This window comes from Myotis daubentonii, chromosome 9, assembly GCF_963259705.1.
Source record: "Myotis daubentonii chromosome 9, mMyoDau2.1, whole genome shotgun sequence".
Classification (NCBI taxonomy): Eukaryota; Metazoa; Chordata; class Mammalia; order Chiroptera; family Vespertilionidae; genus Myotis; species Myotis daubentonii.
This window is the reverse complement of record NC_081848.1, coordinates 77,351,006-77,374,202: the sequence shown is the minus strand read 5'-3', so window position 1 is coordinate 77,374,202 and position 23,197 is coordinate 77,351,006. Positions and strand designations below refer to the sequence as shown.

General features: G+C 41.6%; 1 protein-coding gene across 6 annotated transcripts in view; it reads left to right on the top strand.

Moving 5' to 3' along the window:
- The first annotated feature begins 1,814 nt into the window (after positions 1-1,814).
- Positions 1,815-23,197, top strand: part of CAPRIN1 (cell cycle associated protein 1) — a 39,702-nt gene continuing 18,319 nt past the window's right edge. For 5 of the 6 annotated variants that reach the window (XM_059709726.1, XM_059709728.1, XM_059709730.1 and 2 more), the window contains exons 1-6: positions 1,815-1,973; positions 2,531-2,746; positions 18,599-18,661; positions 18,771-18,857; positions 22,462-22,700; positions 22,786-22,868. In XM_059709726.1, the coding sequence (XP_059565709.1) occupies positions 2,531-2,746; positions 18,599-18,661; positions 18,771-18,857; positions 22,462-22,700; positions 22,786-22,868 (688 nt within the window). In that variant the 5' untranslated portion in view covers positions 1,815-1,973. Of the gene's footprint in view, positions 1,974-2,530; positions 2,747-11,494; positions 11,570-18,598; positions 18,662-18,770; positions 18,858-22,461; positions 22,701-22,785; positions 22,869-23,197 lie in introns of those variants that run through there. The other variant, XM_059709729.1, reaches the window with a different exon arrangement.

The following is a 23,197-nucleotide window of genomic DNA, read 5'->3' as shown; positions in this document are numbered from 1 at the left end:
CCCAGGGTCTGCTCTTGCTCTACCCTGCCTCTCTAATGCACACTCTAAATTCTTTATATTGCAGCAAGAGGATTTCTTTAAAACACAGGTTGGGCCGAAACCGGTTTGGCTCAGTGGATAGAGCGTCGGCCTGAGGACTGACGGGTCCCAGGTTCGATTCCGGTCAAGGGCATGTACCTTGGTTGCGGGCACACACCCAGTAGGAAGTGTGCAGGAGGCAGCTGATCGATGTTTCTAACTCTCTATCCCTCTCCCTTCCTCTCTGTAAAAAAATCAATATATTTTAAAACTATGCATGCAGTGACTCCCCATTTCACTAGGCAAAAGCCGAAGCCCTTACAATGGCCTAGCAGGCTTTTCAAGACTGGCCTCCTTTTATGTCTTTGACCTCATCTCCTGCTTTTGTTGTAGCCGCTGTTGCCTCCTGGCTGTTCAACCCACCACACACACACACACACACACACACACACACACACACACACACACACACACTGGTGTCAGACCTGGCCCTTGGTGCTCCCTTTGCCCGGAAAATGCTTCCTTCAAGATAACTGCATGGCCTTCCTCACTTCCTTCAGTGTTAGCTCGCGTGTCACTCTACTGCAAGGCTATTCCTAACCGCCCTGTTGATTTTTTCTGCCGCTTCACTATCTCACATGCATCTATTTAGCTTCTCCCCGCGTGGAATGTAAGCTCCGTGAAGATATTTTTGTTTTGTTCCCAATCCCTAGCAGTGAGGCCTTCTTAACACATAGTCATGTGACAGCACAGATTTGAATGAATGGACGACAGACTTTGCAGCTGAAATACCTTGAGGCCACGGGCTTGCGGTGGTTTCTCCAGGCTCCCTCAGCATGTACTGTTGCCAGCCGGTATTACTCATTTCAGTCTCCAAACAACGAGTTTGGTAGAATCCTGTTTAAATTCTTTGTTTTCCATGGGATTTTTCATTTACTGCTGTCATACATTATGTTGCTTAATTTTCCACTGTTTATATTCCTTTTAATACATTTCCTTCCAGCACTAGGCTCAGTTTCTGTTCACTGTCCTCAACCACACCCACCCCGCTCCTGGGTTAATTACAAGACTGTAGTAATTCTCTTGGAGGAAAAAAAAAAATTGTTTATTTCATTAAACATGCTCTTAAAAGTTTCTGGTGCATTTAAAACAAGGGAAAAGGTCTACATCGCAATACTCAGGCCGACTGGATAAATGTCTTCTTAAGGCAGCTGACAATTATTTTTAATGAACCTGGAGTTTTAAGACTTTTAAAAAGCCACCCATGTTGCTCATTTCCAACGTGTTCTAGAGAATTCCTAGGTTACTGGGTGACTGTTTTGTAGGGAAAGTTGTGTTTTCTCAAGACCTTTTGGGGTGTGGGAGTTGGCTTGGTCTGCACACACAAGGAATTCTAGGAGCTGGGATTGCACCACCCACCCCACGCACCCCTTAGTCGCAGAAACCTCTGCCACCCCACCCCACCCCCACCAAATAAGGGCTTTACACTCGACAGTAGCGGCCTCAGATCCAGCTGCTTGACACCTATTGTCCCTGTTTGGACGTCAAGCGATTTCGCCTGAAGGACCCCAGCTTCGATTTCGTTCAAAACTCAAGGCACCGCTCCGGTACCCTCCCGGAGCCGTCCAGACCGGCCGCTTCCCTGAGCCGGCACCTGGGCAGGGCTGGTAGGCGGCCCGGACGGGCGGAGGGGAGGGAGCTTCCCCACAGGCGTTTGCGCTGGGCAGCCGGGGCAGCCGCGAAGGACCCCGCCCGCTGCCTCCCCCGCCCCCTCGGCCCCAGAGGGCTGGCTGGCTAAGTCCCGCCCGCTCCCGGCTCTCCGTCTCACTAGCGGCGGCTCTCGGTGGAGCGGGGACGGGGCGAAGCGGCCTGCGCCCTCGGAGCGCACGACACAGCCCGGAACGCACCGCAACCCTTGCCCGCTCGGGATCTCCAGCGGCCTCCGCGCGCGCACGGTGAGCGCCACCCCGGACCGAGGCGCAGAAGGGGCAGAGGGCTGCTGCCCCGGGTGCCCTGTACCTCCGGCCCCGCTAGACCTTCGCCAGGAGCTTGGTTCTCTAGTCTCCTCCTCATCCCTGCCCCGCGGTCATTGCCGGGGCCCTTCTCCACCCTTCTCCGCCTCCTAGCCCCACGCTCTCTCCCCTCCCTGCCTCGGAAGGCGACGGTGCCCGCCGCCCTGCCCCGGGGAGACCGTTGCACCGGCCGTTGGCCCCGCCCCCAGCGCGAGCCCGGGTGGCCCGGGGCGGGTAGGCCGAGCCGGCGGCCCGCGCGGGGCGGGGCGGGGCGGGGCGGTGGGGCGGCGCGAGGCCGGGCCGGGCGCCCTGCTGGCGGGTCGCGCGCGCGCGCCTGCCGTCCCTTCCTGCCCTCGCGGCGTGCGCCGCCGCCCCGCCCCCACCGCGCGCGCAGGCTCCCGCCCGCTGCGCGTTTTGTCCCGCGTCTCGCCCCGTCCGCCGCCTGACTCGCCGCCCTGTCCTTCCTCCCGCTTTTTCTTCTCTCCCCTTACGGTCTCAAGATGCCCTCGGCCACCAGCCACAGCGGAAGCGGCAGCAAGTCGTCCGGACCGCCGCCCCCGTCGGGGTCCTCCGGGAGCGAGGCTGCGGCGGGGGCTGGGGCCGCCGCACCGGCTTCTCAGCACCCCGCAACCGGCACCGGCGCCGTCCAGACCGAGGCCATGAAACAGATTCTCGGGGTGATTGACAAGAAACTTCGGAACCTGGAGAAGAAAAAGGTGCTGAGAGTTGGCGGGGGAGGGAGGGTTTGATGCTCCGACCCTGACTGCTCTACCCTTCCGTCTCGGTCTCCGGCGTTGCCCCTCCACTTGTCCCCCACCCCCCACCCCCCCCCCCCCCCCGCTTCCAGTTCACAGTCAATGGGAGCTTCGTGCCCAGAAAACGGGCTGGCAGGGGAGGTGCTTGTCACCTGACCCGTGGACTCTGGCTCCTGCCCCCCTGCCGTGGGCCAGGCCTCGGGGCCTTTGGGAGTGGACAGTGTTAGGGTGGGGATCTGCCCTGTCGCCAGATGTAACTGAGGCCCTTTTCCCGGTCACCGAGGCCCGAATTCTTGGAGTAGGGCCAGCGGGGAGCGCGCGATCCCGGGCTGGGGGCTCCGGACTCGGCAGACGGCCTGCCTCGTGGAGTCGGGCGGCCTGCGTCCTCCGGCCGGGGGTGCCCACTCCGTTACTGTGCACTCGAGGCCTGCTCAGTGCCCCCCGCCCCCCGAGGGAGGGTGCTTAGGATCGTGAACTAGAATAGCTTTTCGTCCAGCCCCTGGTGAGCGGGTCCCCGTCTGCTCCCCCGCCCCCATCGGATGGGCTCCCCTGCGCTTCCTTCTTTGTTTCGATTGTCTAGGTGCCCCCTGAGCCTCCCGCTCAACTGGGTCCCGAGAACGCGGCCTGGAGCGGCGTTCTGTCCCCTGGGGACCCTGAGGAGGGGCGGGAGGGAGACCGCACCGCTTGGGATCCGTTGGGGGGTGGGCCTGGGTGTCCAGGGGATCGTTAGGTCTCTGGGCACATGGAGACGCGGCTAACATGGCGGCGGCTGCGGGGAGAGGGAAGCGCTTTGCTGGAGCTGCATTGTGAGCACAAAGCGAAAGCAGAGGGGGAGGGAGAGACCGGGCAGCCGCCCGGCTGGCCTCCTCGACCCCTTCCGAAAACAAAACAAAAAAAACAAGAAAAAAAAACCCAGAGCCACTCCGACAGTATTTTGGATTCAATATTTAGTCATTCTAGATCACACCATGAGCTTCATCTTCAAGGCAGCCTTTTGTTTTATGCTTTCAGCCCAGGACAGTGTATCAACTGTTTGAGGGGGACACACGTGTGTGCATGTGTCTATAGCGGGAAGGTTTAGGCGGCGGGAATGCAGTTCACCCCTCGTACGATTGGAGGTGAAAAGGGAGAAACAGATTCAGTACAGAAAATGGGGTAATTACATCAGTGACTGTTTTGCAAACTTTTTGTCTTTTACCTTAAAAAGAAAAATAACTTTGATTTGATAACTTCTGCTGTTCTGTCTCTAGTAAAACTGATTATGACCTTGAATTTTGAGGAAGTCATTTAAAAGTGTTTATTTTGCTAGCCATCTAATAGTGTCACTTAAGATGATGAGGCTAAAATTTGGGCTGTGGGAAATTTGGGCTTGAAGAAAGCTGATGATATATAGGTCTTATTTTAATGGCTCATTTAATGATTCATTTTACTTTTTTGAATTTTAAAACAATATTTTTATATTTGATACTTTGTCTCATCAGTATTGGGAATTTTACTTGGATTTCTTGGACATTATTTTCAGTTGAGAGATGCTCTCTAATTATGGATTTCTATCTTTTTTTCTGACCCTTTGTTTTGTCAAACAAGTGTTGTTTATTATAAATGATTGCAGTAATAGATTTATGAATAGCAATAAGGCAACAAAAGTATTTTAATTGTAAAGTAGCTACATTCAAATATGTAATAGAATAACCATGACCAAGGCCAGTATTGGTCTGAGTCGGCCATCTGATTTAGTTTTTGGCATTCTATTTGAAATTGAGACTTAGATATCTCTTAAAAACCCCTTAAAGCAGTAAATCTGTTAATATGGTTGATGCTTGAATGATTTCATTTTCAGATTTCCTAGGAAATCTTGATTCCTTTTAGGAATCAAAAGATAAATATTAATGATGTAATATTTTAAGTATAGACATTTATATTTTAATGACTAAAAATAATTCTTCAAAGGTATTAATATAAAGGTGCAGATAAACAGCTAGCTTAGTTGTGAAGTGACTTAGAGACTAGTGTTCAAGTGTATTGGAAAAAAATAGAAATCTAGTTTATAAGCCTTAGGAGTGCCTGAACCATGACAGGTCACTCCTGCATAGGCTGATATTACTATATGCTGTACATTGCCCACCTCTCTGCCCCTCCTCCCAAGTTACAAAGGAAAAAGTAATGTAAATATTACAGCGGTTATAGACGCGGCTAGTAAGTACTGAAAAATTCCCTTGGATGGGGATTTAAGAAAGTATACAAAGTAACAAATGTATTTCATATCTTTTCTGGTCTTAAGTGTTTTGGGTGCTAGATATCGAAAGGTCAAATTACAGTTAAGTGAGGCTTTTTGATAACTCACAGACTTGGAGCTACCTATTTGTGAAATAAATTGTCAGTATTGATGTGACTTAATTACTATTAAAACTTGACGCTTTACTTTTGAGAAACTCAATACTTTTTTATATCTAGATGATTTGGTGTATGAAAGGACTGAAGTGATTCATTTTTGTAATAGGAAGTGAGCATTCTTAATACACTTAAAATAGGATTTACTTTACAAACTGGTTTTGAACTTCGTTTAGAAACTGTTAGGGGATAAAGTAAGATACTGTGTATAACTGGATTTCTTTTTACTTCAGTCTACTTAGCAACTGATATTTGAGCTGTATTTGTCTTCTGGACAAAATGACTTTTTCCATGGGTTCTAAAAATCAAGTATCCTGACAAAAATGACTACCAGATATGTAGTATCACTTACATTAAGGCATAATTGCAATTTTTATTTCACTTTACTTAAAAAAGAAAGTTATTTGTTAATTTCCTAGTAAGCCCAGTCATTAGAGGAAACCCCAAGCATCTGTTCAGTGAGAACGCAAACTTAACATTGATGGAATACCGTCCTATTATGTAATGCAACTAAATGGCCTGGTAGTTTTTGAAATTTGGGCTTATAATAATTACATGAATGTTTAGCAGAGAGAAGAAATGCAGCTATAAATTAATCTAGTGTAACACTCCATTTACAAATCTTTTAACTGATTAAAGTATAAATAATAATGAATTTTGAGTGATTGCCTAGTTTTCATCAGTTTATTGGTATAAAATTGGGCCCTAGGCTGTGAAAGTTGATTTTTTATGTAACTTTAATTATTATTTTTAAAAAAATATATTTTTATTGATTTCAGAGAGGAAGGGAGAGGGAAGTAGAAACATCGATGATGAGAGGGAATCATTGAGCGGCTGCCTCCCGCACGCCACCTACTGGGTATCGATCCCGCAACTGGGGCATATACCCTTGACTGGAATCGAACCTGGGACTCTTCAGTCCGAAGGCCGAGGCTCTATCCACTGAGTGAAACCAGCTAAGGCTGCAAGATGATATTTTGAAATCAAGTCTTAATTTTAACTGAAGAGAGAACTCATTTATATGGTGAGATGTAATCAGATATGATGCAGAATAAAGGGTGTTTTAATAGATAATATTTACAATTGCTATACACTTTGTAAATATAATGGGATTAATATACATTAATGACTTTGGTAGATGAAAGATTAACCAATGTTCTCTTGCAAAACAGCCTGACATCTATGTAACCAATATGTGACCAGATGTGTTAGCTAAAGTGTGCTGATTTTCATGCCACTCCCTAAAGTCTCCTTGATCTTTATATCTTTGCAGTTAAATAATAATCAGAAAAAGGATGCTTTTGTTAGGCTAACATTTCTTACCAGAGCATGCAGTGTATCTCTACTTAGAATTTTCAGTGCAGCTGTTGTACAGAGTTTCTTTTAAGTGTTTGAAATAAAAACAACCATTTTGTAGGTAAAATCTTTTTTGGGGGGCTAACATCTGAAGTTTTTCTTGACAGTTAAAGTCTCTGATGTGTTCTTCATTGATTGCATGAACTATTCCTCTGCAATGCAGAGGACAAGATTACTTGGTTTTGCATTTACCTTGTCTTAGAAAAAACAGGCATTTATAATGCTTAATTTGTTCTTCTCTGCTTGCCTGTGTGTGCTGTGTGTGTGCCATAGGGAAGTATTTAAATTTGAATTTGAAAAGAAGATGTGAATTCCCTCATGTGATAATAGGGGTATCTTTTTCTGGGATCAAGGCAGAATCCTAAATATTACAAGGAGAATGGGTTGTTTTAACCTAGCCACATTATTGTACGGTAGATAATTCCTATGTGGCAGATACTGGTATAAAAATACATTTTGTGTGACTTAGATTAGACATACACTTTGTCATAATTTTATGTAATTTCTTAAATTACAGTTAGAATTAAAGATTAGTAGTGTTTCATCTTTTAAAAAATTAGTAAATACTTTTGAAAGGTTAACCTAAAACAATATGGCCATTATTTTATTACCATTCTGTTACAGAATTTAAGACTTTTTTAAAAAGAGCTTAAAGCCATCTTACAATTCAATCCAATTCATTTACAGGAGAGGAAATTGAGATACTTGTGTGAAATGGCCTGGCTTGGAATGGGTGAATCTTAAGGTGTCTTGTAATGTTTTATGGGGGTAATTAGAATTGTAATGCTCTGCAGCATAAATTTACTTTTTTTAAAAAAAATATATCTTATTGATTATTTACAGAGAGGAAAGGAGAGGGATAGAGAGCTAGAAACATCGATGAGAGAGAAACATCGACCAGCTGCCTCCTGCACACCCCCTACTGGGGATGTGCCCACAACCAAAGTACATGCCCTTGACCGGAATCGAACCTGGGACCCGTCAGTCCCCAGGCCGACACTGTATCCACTGAGCCAAACCGGTTAGGGCAAATTTACTTTTTTTATGTAGAACCAAGTAAAGTAAAGCCTTTTACTTCAAATCCTTCAATTTTAGACTTCTTTTGTTTTAAAAGCTGAAAGTAAAAGAAAAAGTTTCTCATTTCTTCATTGTTAGACCTTTATTAATACCTCATTGTTAAATTAGTGCAGCGGTTCTCAACCTTCTGGCCCTTTAAATACAGTTCCTCATGTTGTGACCCAACCATAAAATTAATTTTGTTGCTACTTCATAACTAATGTTGCTACTGTTATGAATCGTAATGTAAATATCTGATATGCAGGATGGTCTTAGGCGACCCCTGTGAAAGGGTTGTTCGACCGCCAAAGGGGTAGCGACCCACAGGTTGAGAACCGCTGAATTAGTGTTTGTAGGCTGTCCAGATAATGAGGTCCTCAGACTAGCAGTACAGGTAACGTCCTGTATTGTTGGGACTTTGTGTAATGAAATGAACTTTTAAGTTGAACTCTGAAGTTTCTCTTTATGCATAGGTAAGCCCCAAATGAACGTTTACTAGTCTTTACTCAAGCTTGGTATGTTGTAGAGCAGAAAATTTGGGGAAAGCCTTACCAGTAAAAAGTAGGAGGAGGCATGTCAATTTTCCTATCTTAATTCTTATATTCAAGCCTCTGGATAATTTTTAGTAATTGGTTCCTTTTTCTGGAGTAAATGAGTAGTATGTATGTTGCAGAGAAGAATGCAAGGAGTAGTCGGAGAGTTTAGCTCAAGTTGGAATTGTAAATTGCTTGGCTTCTGCATATTTATTTTTAACACTAGCTATACCAGTATTTTTGGTGGGTAGAATATAAGTGTAAAAACATAGATGAGCCCGGCCCACAGGGCTCAGTGGTTGAGCCTTGACCTATGAACCAGGAGGTCACAGTTTGATTCCTAGTCGGGCCATATTCTTGGGTTGCAGGCTTGTTCCCCAGTAGAGGGCATGGAGGAGGCAGCCATCAGTGATTCTCTCTCATCATTGATGTTTCTGTCTCTCCCTCTCCCTTCCTCTCTGAAATCAATCAAAATATATTTTAAAAAACCATAGATGAAATAGACTTTATTGGGCAGAATTCAGAATTTCATATCTCCCGAGGAAAGGGGCAGGTGTGCTTTTTGACCATGCTCCGCTAAATTAGTCTGTTTCCTTTAACTTCCTTTGCTACCTATCGTCTGTATATTTGTTTGACATTTTTATATTGCCTTATGTTCTTCAAAATAGGTAAAGGTAGAGACTATTAATAGCATAGTGTGTCTCATGGCATATGATAAATATTTGCTATTTGATGAAGTCACATAGAAATATTTGTAGCTTCACCAGCAAAACCCTGTTAAAATGGATTAATCTATGAGGGGGAAATGCTTTTTGTATAGAGCTATTTATTGTTTCTCTACCCCCCATCCCTCATCTTCACTCTTAAAACTTTATTGTTGAACTTGTGTGTGTTTTTAAATATATTTTATTGATTTCAGAGAGAAAGAGAAACATCAATGATAGAGAATCTATGATTGGCTGCTTCCTGCAAGCCCCCTACTGTGGTTTAAGTCCCCAACTCAGGCATATGCCCTTGACTGGAATTGAACCCGGGACCCTTTAGTCTGCAAGCCAACGCTCTATCCACTGAGTCAAACGGCTTAGGGCAATGCCGGGGTCCAGCCCCAGCAGGTCCAGGGGTCCCCAAAGGTGTGGACGGAGTCGGCGAAGAAGGAAGGACACGGAGACAGCGTTCAGTTGATCAGCAGCCTAGCCAGGATCTCCAGCCAAGTTCTGGTCTTGATCTCCAGAGAGGCTCTGCTGCTGTTTATTGCCTTGTTACATCCGTATTTATACCAGTTGATTTTAATCCTGTCAATTTCTATTACAAAGGTTAGGGCGTTTCTTATCTCCATTCCAGGGAGTAAAGATTATGTAGCTTAAGCATGATTGTTTGTAGTGATTAACTACCCGCCTGGCACTTAGTTAAGGAGTTTCATGCCCTCCCTGACTTCAGGGAAAAATTCCTACCTGGGGAAACAACCTTTCTAGGAGAGGCATCCCCTCCCTGACTTCAGGGAAAAATTCCTACCTGGGGAAACAACCTTTCTAGGAGAGGCATCCCCTCCCTGACTTCAGGGAAAAATTCCTACCTGGGGAAACAACCTTTCTCGGAGAGGTGACCTTGGTTAAAACACACAGCGCTAAGGGGAGCAAACATATTAAGAACAGTATGCTATATACGCCAGGTCCCTTGAAACATATGCTGTGCAGATGTTTCTTTCCTGCAGCGACTGTGTCAGGCAGCAAGGATGGACCGGCTTCCGGCAGGGCAACTTGTGTTTTTTTGTTTGTTGTTGTTTTTTTAAATCAAAACAGCATTTTTTCCTAAAGGATTTTTTTTTTCTTTCTTTTTTTTTTTTTTAATTGCTTAAAGTATTACAAAGGGTATTACATATGTGTCCTTTTTTTCCCCCCCCGCCCTTGACAGTCCCCTAGCCTCCCCTATCCCCCAGTGTCTTATGTCCATTGGTTATGCTTATATGCATGCATACAAGTCCTTTGGTTGATCTCTTACCCCCCCTCCCTCCTGCCCCCCAACCCTCCCCGGCCTTCCCACTGCAGTTTGACAATCTGTTTGAGGCAGCTCTGCCTCTGTATCTGTTATTGTTCAAAAGTTTATAATGGTCTCTATTATCCATGAATGAGTGAGATCATGTGTGAGTAGGCGAGCAGAGCACACTTATTTTAAAATCTAGGTAGTGTGCCTGGCCTGTGTGGCTGAGCATTGACCAGGAGGTCATGGTTCCATTCCCAGTCAGGGTACAAGCCTGGGTTATGAGTTCATTCCCCCAGTGGGGTCATGCAGGAGGCAGCTGATCAATGATTCTCTTTCATCATTGATGTTTATATCTCTCTCTCCCTCTTTCTTTCTGAAATTAGTATATACATACATATTTTTAAAAAGCTAACAGTGTAAGCAAGATTTGTGAATAGCCTTAGGAAGAAAGAAATTGCCAATTCTTGGTATCTGCACAATTATAAATTACTAGAAATTTCATTGCTTGCCCCTTAATGCTGTTATCCAAATAGAAATAACTGAAATATACTTTATTCATTGGGAAAAAACCTTTTGGTATTAATTTTAAATAAATTGCAACTCACACCTTTTTACAGTGAGAGTAAATCATTTGGTTGTACTGACTTATTCTAATGAGTAGCTGGATTAAAGCAACTAATTAAAAAGATTATATAACCTTTAAGATTATAAATGATTATTTGCTTTTCAAATGCACAGCTTTAGACTTTACACACACACACTCACACACACACTCACACTCTATACTAGTGGCCTGGTGCACGGATTTGTCACTTTGAAAGGAAATTAATATGAAATATTTTAATATTGCTATTTACCCTTTCTCTATAATAGAAGTGTCAGAGGTGAAAGAAAATTAGTAAAATGTATATGAAAATAATACATAAATTGATTAATAAATAATATATAGCAACAGACATGATATTAAAAACAACAAAAACATGATATAAAAAAACAACACTGATAAAAAACAGTGACTGATAAATTGATTAAACTTATTCTAATAGTTCCCTGTATACCACATTAAGAGTAAAAACATTTTCAGAGTGCTTGACTAATTTCCCTTGTGAAGTATTTACAACGTTAACGTCACACGCTCTTTGAATTTGAAAGAAAGCAACATATAACTAACTGACCATGTCCGAAAACGGGTTCAGCTAGGAATATTCCTACCCTGTCTAGAGTTTGTCCTTGTGATTTGCTAATAGTTATCGCAAATGCTGGCATCATGGTACACTGTCTTCGAATTAACTTAGATGGGAGGCCAATGTCAGATGCCAATAGTTGGTCTTCAGACATGTTCTGTTGATGCTGCTGCTTTCTTTCAGCTTCAGAATGTCAACAAAAACAACCAAATTCATGATCGACAATGATAGATCGAAACGCGTACGGTTGGCGCCAGCAAGAGCTTTATATGTATCGTGCATGTGTGAGTCAACATTTATTTTTGTTTCTAGTGTGTATTATATGTACTGGCTGGCCAGCCAGTCGGTCACTAAGCCTTTTATATATATGCTAGAGTCCAGGTGCACGACATTCTGGGGGGAGCGGGCCTAAGCCAGCAGTTGGACATCCCCCGAGGGGTCCTTAGTGCTGCTGTGGAGGCAGGAGAGACTCCCGCCATTGCTGCTGTGCTCCCAGCTGTGAGCCTGGCTTCTGGCTGAGCGGTGCTCCCCCTTTGGGAGCGCACTGACCACCAGGGGGCAACTCCTGCATTGAGCATCTGCCCCCTGGTGGTCAGTGCAAGTCATAGCGACTGGTCTTTGTGCCATTCGGTCGATTTGCATATTAGCCTTTTATATAGGATATAGATACTCTCACCTGAGGATATTTTTCCCATTGATTTTTTTTTTTTTTTTTTAGAGTGAGAGTGGAGGGGAGGGGGGGAGAGAAATATTAATGTGAGAGAGACATAGCGACCCTTTCAGTCTATGGCTCCGATGCTCTAAACTACTGAACCAAACCAGCCAGGGTATGCTTTAGACTTTTAAAATATAATTCAAAGTAGATGATGCTGAGACTCTTTAACATTGAACTTTTTGTTTTCCTGCTAGGGTCAGCTGCTTCCATTCATTCACATGTAACTGCATAATTACAGCCATGGACAAGGAATAAGGGTTTTTATGGGATTATTTTATATCATTTTTTCCTTTTTTTTTTTGTTGGACAAAAAAGTCTTGTCAGATTAAACTCCTTGTTGCTTACCAGCTTGAAAAATTATCTTACTGTTGGACCTTAGGTAGCTTCTAACTTGGCATCCTTTTACTGTTTTTAGTATTCAGAAATCCTGCTATCTGGATAGGTAGGTGTTCATTCAGCTTCTGCATTAATAAGTTTTCTAGGGCATGTGGAATGCTCATTTCTCAATGAAAATCTTGCAATTTTGGACACTTTTTTTTTTTAAGTTCAAAGAGAGGAAAGGAGAGTGAGAGAGAGATAGAAACATCAATGATGAGAGAGAATCATCCATTGGCTGCCTCCTGCACAACCCCTAATGAGGAATAGAGCCTGAAACCCAGGCATTTGCCTTGCCTGGGAATCTAACCATGACTTTCTGGTTCATGGGTTGACCTGCTGAGCTGTACATGTTCTTAATGTTTGAGGTATACCACCACTGTTTAATATATGCTTTGTTTCCTGGAACAACTTAGACTTCTGCTACATGATAAGACTTCAGCATTTGAAGATAGCTGGTATGGATCTCCTATGGATTGTACTATATGTTCTCTCTCCGGTTCTTTTAAAAATTGAGGAAACATTTGTTTCCTGACTTCTAATGAATTTTACCAGCAACTAATTTTTAATTGGTGGAGAGTGGACAGGAGGCACAGCCAGCTTCCTACCGATATGTGGACAAAGTCAAAACTAATGTTTCTAGGTGAAGAACAGGGAGTATAAGAAGTGGGGACTTGAAATGGTATCCAGAAAAGCCGCTGAATGTTATGGAAAGTTGAAAGGAAAAGAAATATTTATCTTTTGTGTTTGTATTTCTTTCTACAGGTTCTTTCAGTACTGTAGAAGTGATTTATTTGAATGAAGACAAAAATATAAAGTGTAGCTAGGTGTGCTTACTACTTTCGTTATTTTAGACTTCATTTTTAAGTATCTTTTGTATCCCAATTTGGAGATTTTCTCCCTCCTTAATTGAAAATAGGATTTACATATTTTCCTGGATAGCCAAATTTTCAGAGTTGTCTCTTTTTCCTAAATCTTGTTATGACGATTTACAGTTGTCTAGCCGAAGAATTATTTTTGGTCTCTCATCTCTGTTATTTCGTTTTATTTGTCAACTATTAAAGGTAATGAAGAAACGATAGATTCTGGGCAGTACTTGTTGGGGTAATTATTTCTTAGTACCACATGAGGATGTAGTGTTTTGACATTTACCGGGTATAGTCATATCTCTATCAGATGGTTCCCTGCTTCAGAGTCTCTGGGTAATCCGGGAAATGACCTGATCTTTGTCTTGCTCACATGTGGTGGTGTAAATGAATTCTTAATACATTCTGGACACTAAGTAGTTGAAAAAGGAACCATAAGTTGAATTTTCACCCCTAGAGTGCTGGGGAGCGCGACTGCACTCCTGTCTTTCGCCAAAAGTGCGGGGAGCGCTATCGCGCTCCTCCTGCAGTGTCATATTAGATGCTAGTAGTTCACTCTTTATTGACAGATGGCTCCTAAGTGCAGATAACTTATGATGCCGAATGTTTGTAGTTCTAAAATTGACCACTGGCATTTATCTGCCTAATTTTTTACAGATACTACGATTTTATGAAGTTTACTCAGATGTTGTAGCCCTAAGTCTTCAAAATGGCGTCCAGTTCTAAGTCTGCTTTTATTAGTGATGATGATATTGCTAGATATGTCAATTCTTGCTGTGAAGATGACAATTTTGTGGAAGATATTGGAGAAGGGTGTCCCTCTATTTTAACGTTATATGTCTTGTTCAATTTTTTTTCTACTAGTATTTTATAATACAATCAGCAAACGATATATGTCAAAGATGAAAACAAATGTAGTAAAGGTTTCCTTAAGTTTTTGAATATGTAACTTCATTTACTTGCGATTCATAATTTTTTTCCTAAACTGCTATAAAATCAGCAAAAATGCCTTGGCAATTTTAGCATAGTTCCTAGGATATTGGTTGGCACGCAAAGGGTTAAGATAGAATCTAAGAGGGCAGGTTTTGATTATCAGTATTATGGTAGTCTTTCTGATGAAGTTCTCTCTTTATGCTAGGAAAACAGCCCTTCTCCAAAAAAAAAAAATGCTTAATATATATTTTATGTGGATGATATGAATAGTTAACCCATCGGTCTAATGCCACCTACTGGGGTTCGAGTTCACAACCCAGGCATGTGCCCCAACTGGGAATTGAACTGTGACACTCAACCACTGAGCCACACTGGGTTTTAAATTATGAAATGCCCTGGTCGGTTTGACTCAGCGTTTAGAGCATTGGCTCATGCTTCATTCCTAGTCAAGGGCACGTACCTGGGTTGCAGGTTGGATCCCGGGCCCCAGTCAGGGTGCATGCAGGAGGTGACCAATCTGTCACATCATGTTTCTCTCACATCACATATCTCTCTCACATCAATGTCCCTCCCTCCCTCCCTAAGAAAATCAATTGGAAAACTATCCTTGGGTGAGGATTGACAAAATAAAATCAATAAAAAAGTAAATTATAATGAAAAAACTAGAAACATGGTACAGTAACATAAAATCACAATAAGTTGATGTATGAGCTTTAATAGAATCATAGATCTTTATTTTGGCTGCACAGAGGTCTTTTTACATACTTTTCTAATGATGGTATTCCATGAAGATTTACGTCGAAGCTTGAGTTTCACATAGTAAACTGCTTTTCATTTCCTTTTTAACCTTGTTCCCAGTTACTGCTGTATGAGAGATTGCTTTAAAATTTAACATCATTATATCATGCATCCGGATTCTGCGTTTCAGTGATTCAGACACACTGGGGTTGGTATCTTCTCCATGATGGCTGGGTTCTCAACTGGGGAACTAAGGCTTGTTTACTCACATGTCTGATGCCTGGTCTAGGATGACTCCTAACACTAGCATTGTTGACCAGATTCTTGTACAAGACCTCTCTTCATGGCTTGGCTTCTTCATAGTATGGCAACCTCAGGCTTATTGAACTTATATAATAACTTGGACTCTAAACATGAGTGTTTTTAGTGACCAGCAAAGAAACACTGCTTTTATAACTCAGTCTTGGAAGTCATACAGGATCACTTTTACTGTACTGTTTTGTTTGAAGCCCACTCAATTCAATGACAGGAGAATTGGACTAGTTCTTAATGGGGTGGTGCCAACATCACATTGTAGGAAAGTATGTGGGACTGCAGATATGGTAGCCATCTTTGGAAAATGGAATCTGCCACAGACCTCTGGATTGGATGAATATTAACATTATTATGTAGAAAATTGGAGCTTTTCTATCACAGGATAGCTTGTCCTACTAGAGGTTAGTATAGATTCATATTTAAGAATTTTTATAGGTGTAAGTCTTGATACTATCCTGAAATGTGTCAATCTTAACATTTTATGTAGCATGAAATTAAAATTTTATAATACAAATTATATGTTCGTTGCAGAATATCTAAGTATACAAAACAAGGAAAAGTAAAGTAGTTCTACTTACAATTCTATCATTCAGGTATCATATTTGTTTTTATATATATACTAGAGGCCCGGTGCACGAATTCATGCACAGGTGGGGGGGGGTCACATAGGGTGGCCTGTGGGGATCAGGCCCCAGCTCGTGCCCCCAGCCCCACAGCCCTGCCTGGCACCCCACCTTGGCCTGGTGCTACCCCCTTACCTGCTCCACCATACCGCCTGCTGGGAGATTGACCGGAGCTGGGCCCCCTGCCCATCTCCCTCAGCACCAGGGAGCCGGGTGGCGGCCCCGTCCCCTCCCCCTCACGCTGCCGCTGGTTGCTGTCTTGGGGCGATAGGGCCCCTACTTGCACCTGCCTTGGTTTGGCTCCGCCCGCTCACCTGTTCCACCATCCTGCTGTGGTCCTATTCTCGTTGGGGCCCATTGGGGCTGGCAGCGCCTCCACTGCTGCCTGCTGCCATCGCCACATTGCCGACGCCTGCCGTGTTCCGTGCTGCCCCATGGTGGTCAGCGCATGTCATAGCGAGTGGTCAAACTCCAGGTTGAACAATTTGCATATTAGGCTTTTATTATATAGGATAAGTATTTTTTTTTAGGAGTTTGATTTGACATCTATTTTGATTGGCATATATGTTTGAAGTTCTCAAAACATCTATATATATACTATAGGCCTGATGCACGAAATTCGTGCAAGGGGCTTGGCCCTTGTAGCCGTGGCCTTCGCAGTCCTGGCTTCATCAAGAAGGTTGTCCAGCCTGACTGGTTTGGCTCAGTGGATAGAGCGTCGGCCTGTGGACGCAAGTGTCCCAGGTTTGATTCTGGTCAAGGGCATGTACCTTGGTTGCGGGCACATCCCCAGTAGGGGGTGTGCAGGAGGCAGCCGATTGATGTTTCTCTCTCATCGATGTTTCTAACTCTCTATCCCTCTCCCTTCCTCTCTGTAAAAAAATCAATAAAATATATTTTAAAAAAAAGAAAAAGAAGGTCGTCTGGCCGTCCAGTCTAATTAGCATATTACACTTATTATAGAAAAGGCTAAGTGACCCACCCACCCACTGACCGGCCGGTACATACGATGTGCACTGGCAGTTTAAAAATAAACGTTGACTCGCGCATGCGCAATACATAGTAAGCTCTGGCTGGCGCTAATCGTATGCGTGTTTTAATTTTATAATACTATATTATATATACTATTTTGACATGTAATTTTTTGTAGTAACGTAATTATCACATGAATCTTCTAATTAATTTTTTTCAATGTGCATGAATCTGTGCACCGGGCTCCTAGTTCAATGATAAAGTTAAGCTTAGGTATATAAAACTCTACCCTATGAGGGATATAGAGTACACTCAGTGTGAATTAATTTCTAGATTCAGCAACAATTTCCATGAAAAATGTATAATACCATAAAAAGGGAAGATAATGCCAGGTAACAGTTTTCCTTCTCCCTCGTATTTTAACTGTGTACTTGTACTAAATTTCAGGGACTCCGTCTATGGCCATATGTTATATTATCCATATATTTTTAAATAGAAGAATTCTGATTATAATACTGTTACATCCTAAGTTGAAATTAAAAGCAAATCTTAACTAGCTTAGTTCTTTATTTCTTAAAAGTAGCCTACCCTTTTAAAAACGAAAAAATATGGTTCAGGGTCAGAGGAGAGGGAATAAGTAGAAATCTAGATGAAGGGGGAGAATTTTAAAATTTTTATTTAAATTATATTATTTTGAATTGTTTTTAGAGTATTTTGAGGTAGCTGAGCATATCTTTTGCACCTGGGGTTAGGCTTGTCAGATCAGTGTAAAAAAACTTGATTTTTCACCTAATAAACTTGATTTTATACCTGTTTATCTGGAGGCTTATTGACTATGTGAAATAAAATAGTCCATAAAAGAATAAAATTAGACACTTTCATCTTCCTTTAAGTTTTGATGATCATCTTGGTTTTATTTACCTCCAGTAAAACTAACAAATTGTGGTAGGCTTTTTAATTTGGGGTAAAATGGTTATGGTATTTTCTCTTTTCACCCATAAAACAATAATTGAATTCTTGACTAGGCTACATTACTTGAATATCTTTTCCTTGGGATTTTTACTAATAGTAGTAGCCTGGGAAACGTCCAGAGTTTTCATCTTAGCAAAAAAAAAAAAAAAAAAAAAAAAGATGACCAGAGGTTAATTTTCTGCCCCCACTCTTGCACATTTAATTCCATTTTTTGAGAAAATGACAAAGGAAAGCTGCTGACTAGTGTACTGCCCACAGATGATATGATAACTTGAAGTATCTGATGTTTTTAAGGAAAATGGATGAGGCACATCGACAATAATATGTACACGGGTCTATTCAGAAAAATACAACTTTATATTACTCGGGAATTCTTTTTATATCACTTATGTAAATTCTTTGGCAGGGGGAGGGAGGGACAAAAAATTTTAACACTTATAAAATATCTGATAGGCTCACTTGGGTATAAGTGGTTCCTAAGCAAATTGTGGCCCTCACCCATGTGGGCTGGAGGAACCATGTGTCTGGGTCGTCTGATCTATACTTTTTTTTTTTAGAAACCTAAAGAATAAACAATGTTGTCAATGGCTTATGATATAATATTTGATACCATTTAGCAGTAGCTGGAGTATTTCTATTCATTTTTAGCTCACTTATTTTATGTACTAATTCAAACTGGAATATATCGAAAAAGCATATTTAGGGCAAGATTTGAGACAGACTTAGGATTATGTGGGTTTTGTTATTTTAAGCTAGTATATACTTCTAATATGGAATATACTTTTTTTTTTTTTTTTAATACAGGGCAAGCTTGATGATTACCAGGAGCGAATGAACAAAGGGGAACGGCTTAATCAAGATCAGTTGGTAAAGATGCTACATTTTATTTAAGATTATGTGTCCAATATTTTTAACAACAAAATTAATTTTGTGTTTGTGTTTCCAGTAAAGTTGTGTTTTGTCTTTGTTATTTTAGGATGCCGTATCTAAGTACCAGGAAGTCACAAATAACTTGGAGTTTGCAAAAGAATTACAGAGGAGTTTCATGGCATTAAGTCAAGATGTAAGTAAAAGGTGGTATATGTGTATGAAACACTAAAAATGTGGAAGGTAGAAAATTTTGTTGTTTCTCTGTTTTTAGTCTTTGTCATTACTATTGATAAGCTCTTCAAAGTGAAAAGGTTGGATCCAATTATATCTAAGATGCTTTCCAGTTTTGTAAAGTTTAACACATGAAAGGTAGATGCCTTTTTAAAAGGACTGACTTTCAGATATGACAAACTTGTGTAATAGTTACCCTAAGGTTTTCAGTGGCTTAAAAAATATATAAGCATGGTAGGGATTTATTTTATATATTCCTTCATGTTTAATGACCATCTTACAAGTTCCTTAAGTATCAGAAAATGGGCTTGTTTATATAGTTGGTAACTATTTTTCCCATTAGGGATCTTAAGGAATGTGGCAGACTGATACATTGCTCTTGATCCAACAAAATGGAGTGTTTTCCCCCAAACATCTTTTGATACAATAAAAGCCTTTAGGAACAGGACAAAAATGAAATACAAAGTCAAATAATGTGTTCAGAGTTGAGACCAGAAAATTAATCTTTCTGAGTTAGTGTTAACTTATTTGGACAAAGGCTAACAGTGTTAGAATATAAAGTTGGCCCTAATTTGATGAAATGAATAAACAATTTATTATGTGACTAGAGGCCCAGTGCATGAGATTTGGGCACTTGGGGGTTGTCCCTCAGCCCGGTCTGCACCCTCTCGCAGTCCGGGAGCCCTCGGGGAATGTCCAGCTGCCGCCACTGTGCTCGCCAGCTATGAGCCTGGCTTCTGGCTGAGCGCACTGACCACCAGGGGGCAGCTCCTGTGTTGAGTGTCTGCCCCCTGGTGGTAAGTGTATGTCATAGTGACCAGTCATTTCGCCGTTTGGTTCATTTGCATATTACCCTTTTATTATAATAGGACCAAAGGCCCAGTGCATGCAATTTGTGCATGGGGGGTGGGGGTTGTGGGGGAGAATACCCGTCAGCCCAGCCTGCACCCTCTCCAATCCGGGACTGCTGGCTCCTAACTGCTCACCTGCCTGCCTGCCTGATCACCCCTAACTGCCCCCCCTGCCAGCCTGATCATCCCTAACCGCCTCTGCCTGCTAGCCTGGTCACCCCGAATTGCCCCCCCCCCTCCCCCCGGCGTGGTTGCCCCACACAGCCTGCTGTTCAGTCATTTGGTCATCCCTCACTAACCCCCCTGCCGGCCTTCTTGCCCCACTCAGCCTGCTGTTTGGTCGTTACTACTACTGTGATGGTGTCCTGTCCAATTGGCATATTCCTCTATTATTAGTATAGATAGGATGAGAGGCAGTACAGTACAAAGATTATGAGTTCTGATTCTGGAACCAGACTGGTTTGACTACTGATCCTGCCATTTTTATTTAATAATTGTATGATTTGGAATGGGTTACTTAATTTCTCTATTCCTTGATCAGTCTGGATTTTCCAGAGAAACAGAACCAGTAGGATAAAAAGAGAAGAATGAGACAAGGGGGAGGAGAGGGAAAAGACTATCACTCTGCTTCTGTTTTCTAATCTATAAAATGGCAGTAATAATAATACTACCTACCTCATCCGAAGGTTGTGCTTAGAATAGTATTTGATGCATAACTAATAAATTTCATGCAAAACTAATGTATTTCATGTACTTAATATTCTTACTTATTAAATTCAATTAAAGTTTGATGATATCTTTCAGAACTGAAGGAAATTTAATTTACATTCAAGTAGGGATTTGTTCCCCTTAGCTTAGGTCAGAGCCTCAGTCTTGATGAACCATGAACTCTGCCCAACTTCTTTTTCTGATACTATACAATTTAATAAATAATCTATTTCTGAAGCTACTATCACTGTGCAAATGAAAATACTTGTGTCCTCCTTTGCTTTTATTTTAACACTGGTGTTTTTAGCAACTTTTCACTAGGCCTTTAACTTTACTGGCCATCCTTAGGTTGTATTTGTCACAATTATTGAACACTTTTCTTGTTTGGCATTCAAGAGCTTTTTAAAACCTAGTCCAGCCCACTTGTTATAATTTTCATATTCTTCCCTACTTGAGCTTCTCACTTCATCTAATGTGACTTTCTTATTTATTTTTTTTTGCTTTCTTGACTTCACTTCATATTCCTCCCTGTCTTCCTATAATGTTTCCTGTCTCTGGCTACCTATAAAGACCTCTTTACCCTAAAAGCATACTCCCCAATATGATTGAAAGGTCTTCCATCTTTGGAGTAGGTGGTCCTTTTTCTCCTTGTTCACCCTATGTTAAGAGATCTCATCCTTCCATTCATATATACTACTAGAGGCCCGGTGCACAAAATTGGTGCATGGTTAGGGCCCCTAGGCCTGGCTGGCTATCAGGGCCAATCGCGGCCTTCTGGCTGCTGACTGGGGCCTTCTTTCTCCAGCTGCCAGCTGCCAGCCTGGGCCTTCCTTTGTTCTGCGCCGCCCCCCTGGTGGTCAACACACGTCATAGCAAGTAATCAAACTCCCGGTCTCCCAGTTGAATTCCTGAAGGGACACTTTGCATATTAGCCTTTTATATATATATAGATTTTTTGCCAATATTGCTAAGATACCATTTAATCTACTATCCTCTCTGCTGCCATTATAAATTTGACTTACTGCAACCTTCCAGGTCTTCCCTATTTCTCCCTTTATTATATGTTTTCTATGTCCTTATTTTGGTTTTCTCTGTTTCCAGTTATCTGAGTGAGTCTCAAGAAAGGGAGAGTATGGGAAGGAAAACAATGTCGTGGCTCTTGGAAAGATGCACTTTTCTTTGATCACACACTGATGTGATGAATGAGAAAAGAGAAATATTTGAGTTTGATCGATGCTCTCCCTTCAACCGTGCCAGAAAAGAAAAAGAGTGTTGTGGAGAGAAAACAGTGGGAAGAATACATTCATATTTAGCTTTTATCGGTCTTTTTCTGCCATTTTCTTTCTCTCTGCTAGTATCTGATTACTCATAAAAACAAGTCAGTTTTAGTTACTATTTTCAAGTGTTGGAATGCTTTTACCAGCAGGGGATTCTTTGGGTTGAGGTAACAGTGGTGAGTGTTGACGCTCCTTTATGAATCAGTAATAGGTACTTAGAACTTTGGATCATTTTTCCATAGAGAATATATATATAGTTAAGATGCTTTGTTGTGGTGGTTGGGGTTCTCTTTTAATCGACTCAGGGCCTAAATTAAAAATCTTAATCATTCTTTTTATTATGGGAAATTTCAAAACTAAAGAATATAATGAAACTCAATGTACCATATCTATCTTCTACACTTATCATTTCATGGGCAATTATGTTAGGTACAGTATACGCACACCTACTTCCCTACTCCCTGTTTGCTGATTATGAAGCAACTTCCAAATATATCATTTTATTGGTAACATTTCAGTAGCATAATACCTTCAGTAATACAAAAGATGTGTTCTGAAATTCTAACAACTGCTTAAAGTAGATCATGTATTAAACTCTCTTTGTTAGATGGGGTCACATTTAACTCATTGAGTGAAATACGTCTTATTTACATTGGACCTGAAATGGATTGAATTAAAAGAGTCTTTAAGAAAACTTCTTTTGATGTCTTACGTTTATATTCCTATGCAGATTCAGAAAACAATAAAGAAAACAGCACGACGGGAGCAACTTATGAGAGAAGAAGCTGAACAAAAACGTTTAAAAACTGTACTTGAGCTGCAGTATGTTTTGGACAAATTGGGAGATGAAGAAGTGCGAACTGACCTGAAACAGGGTTTGAATGGTGTGCCAATACTGTCTGAGGAGGAATTGTCATTGTTGGATGAATTCTACAAGTTAGCAGACCCTGAACGGGACATGAGCTTGAGGTATGGTGGTATTTGATAGAAGTTTCTAAATGTTACTTTAAATTGACAATTGAAAGGTAATTAATTAGCTATTTATTATTATAAGGTTGAATGAACAGTATGAACATGCCTCCATTCATCTGTGGGACTTGCTGGAAGGCAAAGAAAAATCTGTATGTGGAACAACCTGTGAGTATTGCTGACACTTTATCTTCTATAACAATAAAAGTGTAATATGCTAATTAGACCAACAGCCGAATGATCTCCTGGATGAAGCCAGGGCTGCGAGGGTCGAGCCCCTTGCACGAATTTTGTGCATCGGGTCTCTAGGGATTTTATAACTAAGAATCTTTTAAAATTAGTTTCCTACTTAAGAGTAGTGTTAATTGAAGAAATTTTAGAGCTATATAAATATCTGCTGTTTACTTTTTCATTTTGTGTATTTTGTGTGTGTATGAATGTGCGTGTGCGTGCATGCCTATAGGTCAAAACACTAACAACCAACCAAAAATCTATAA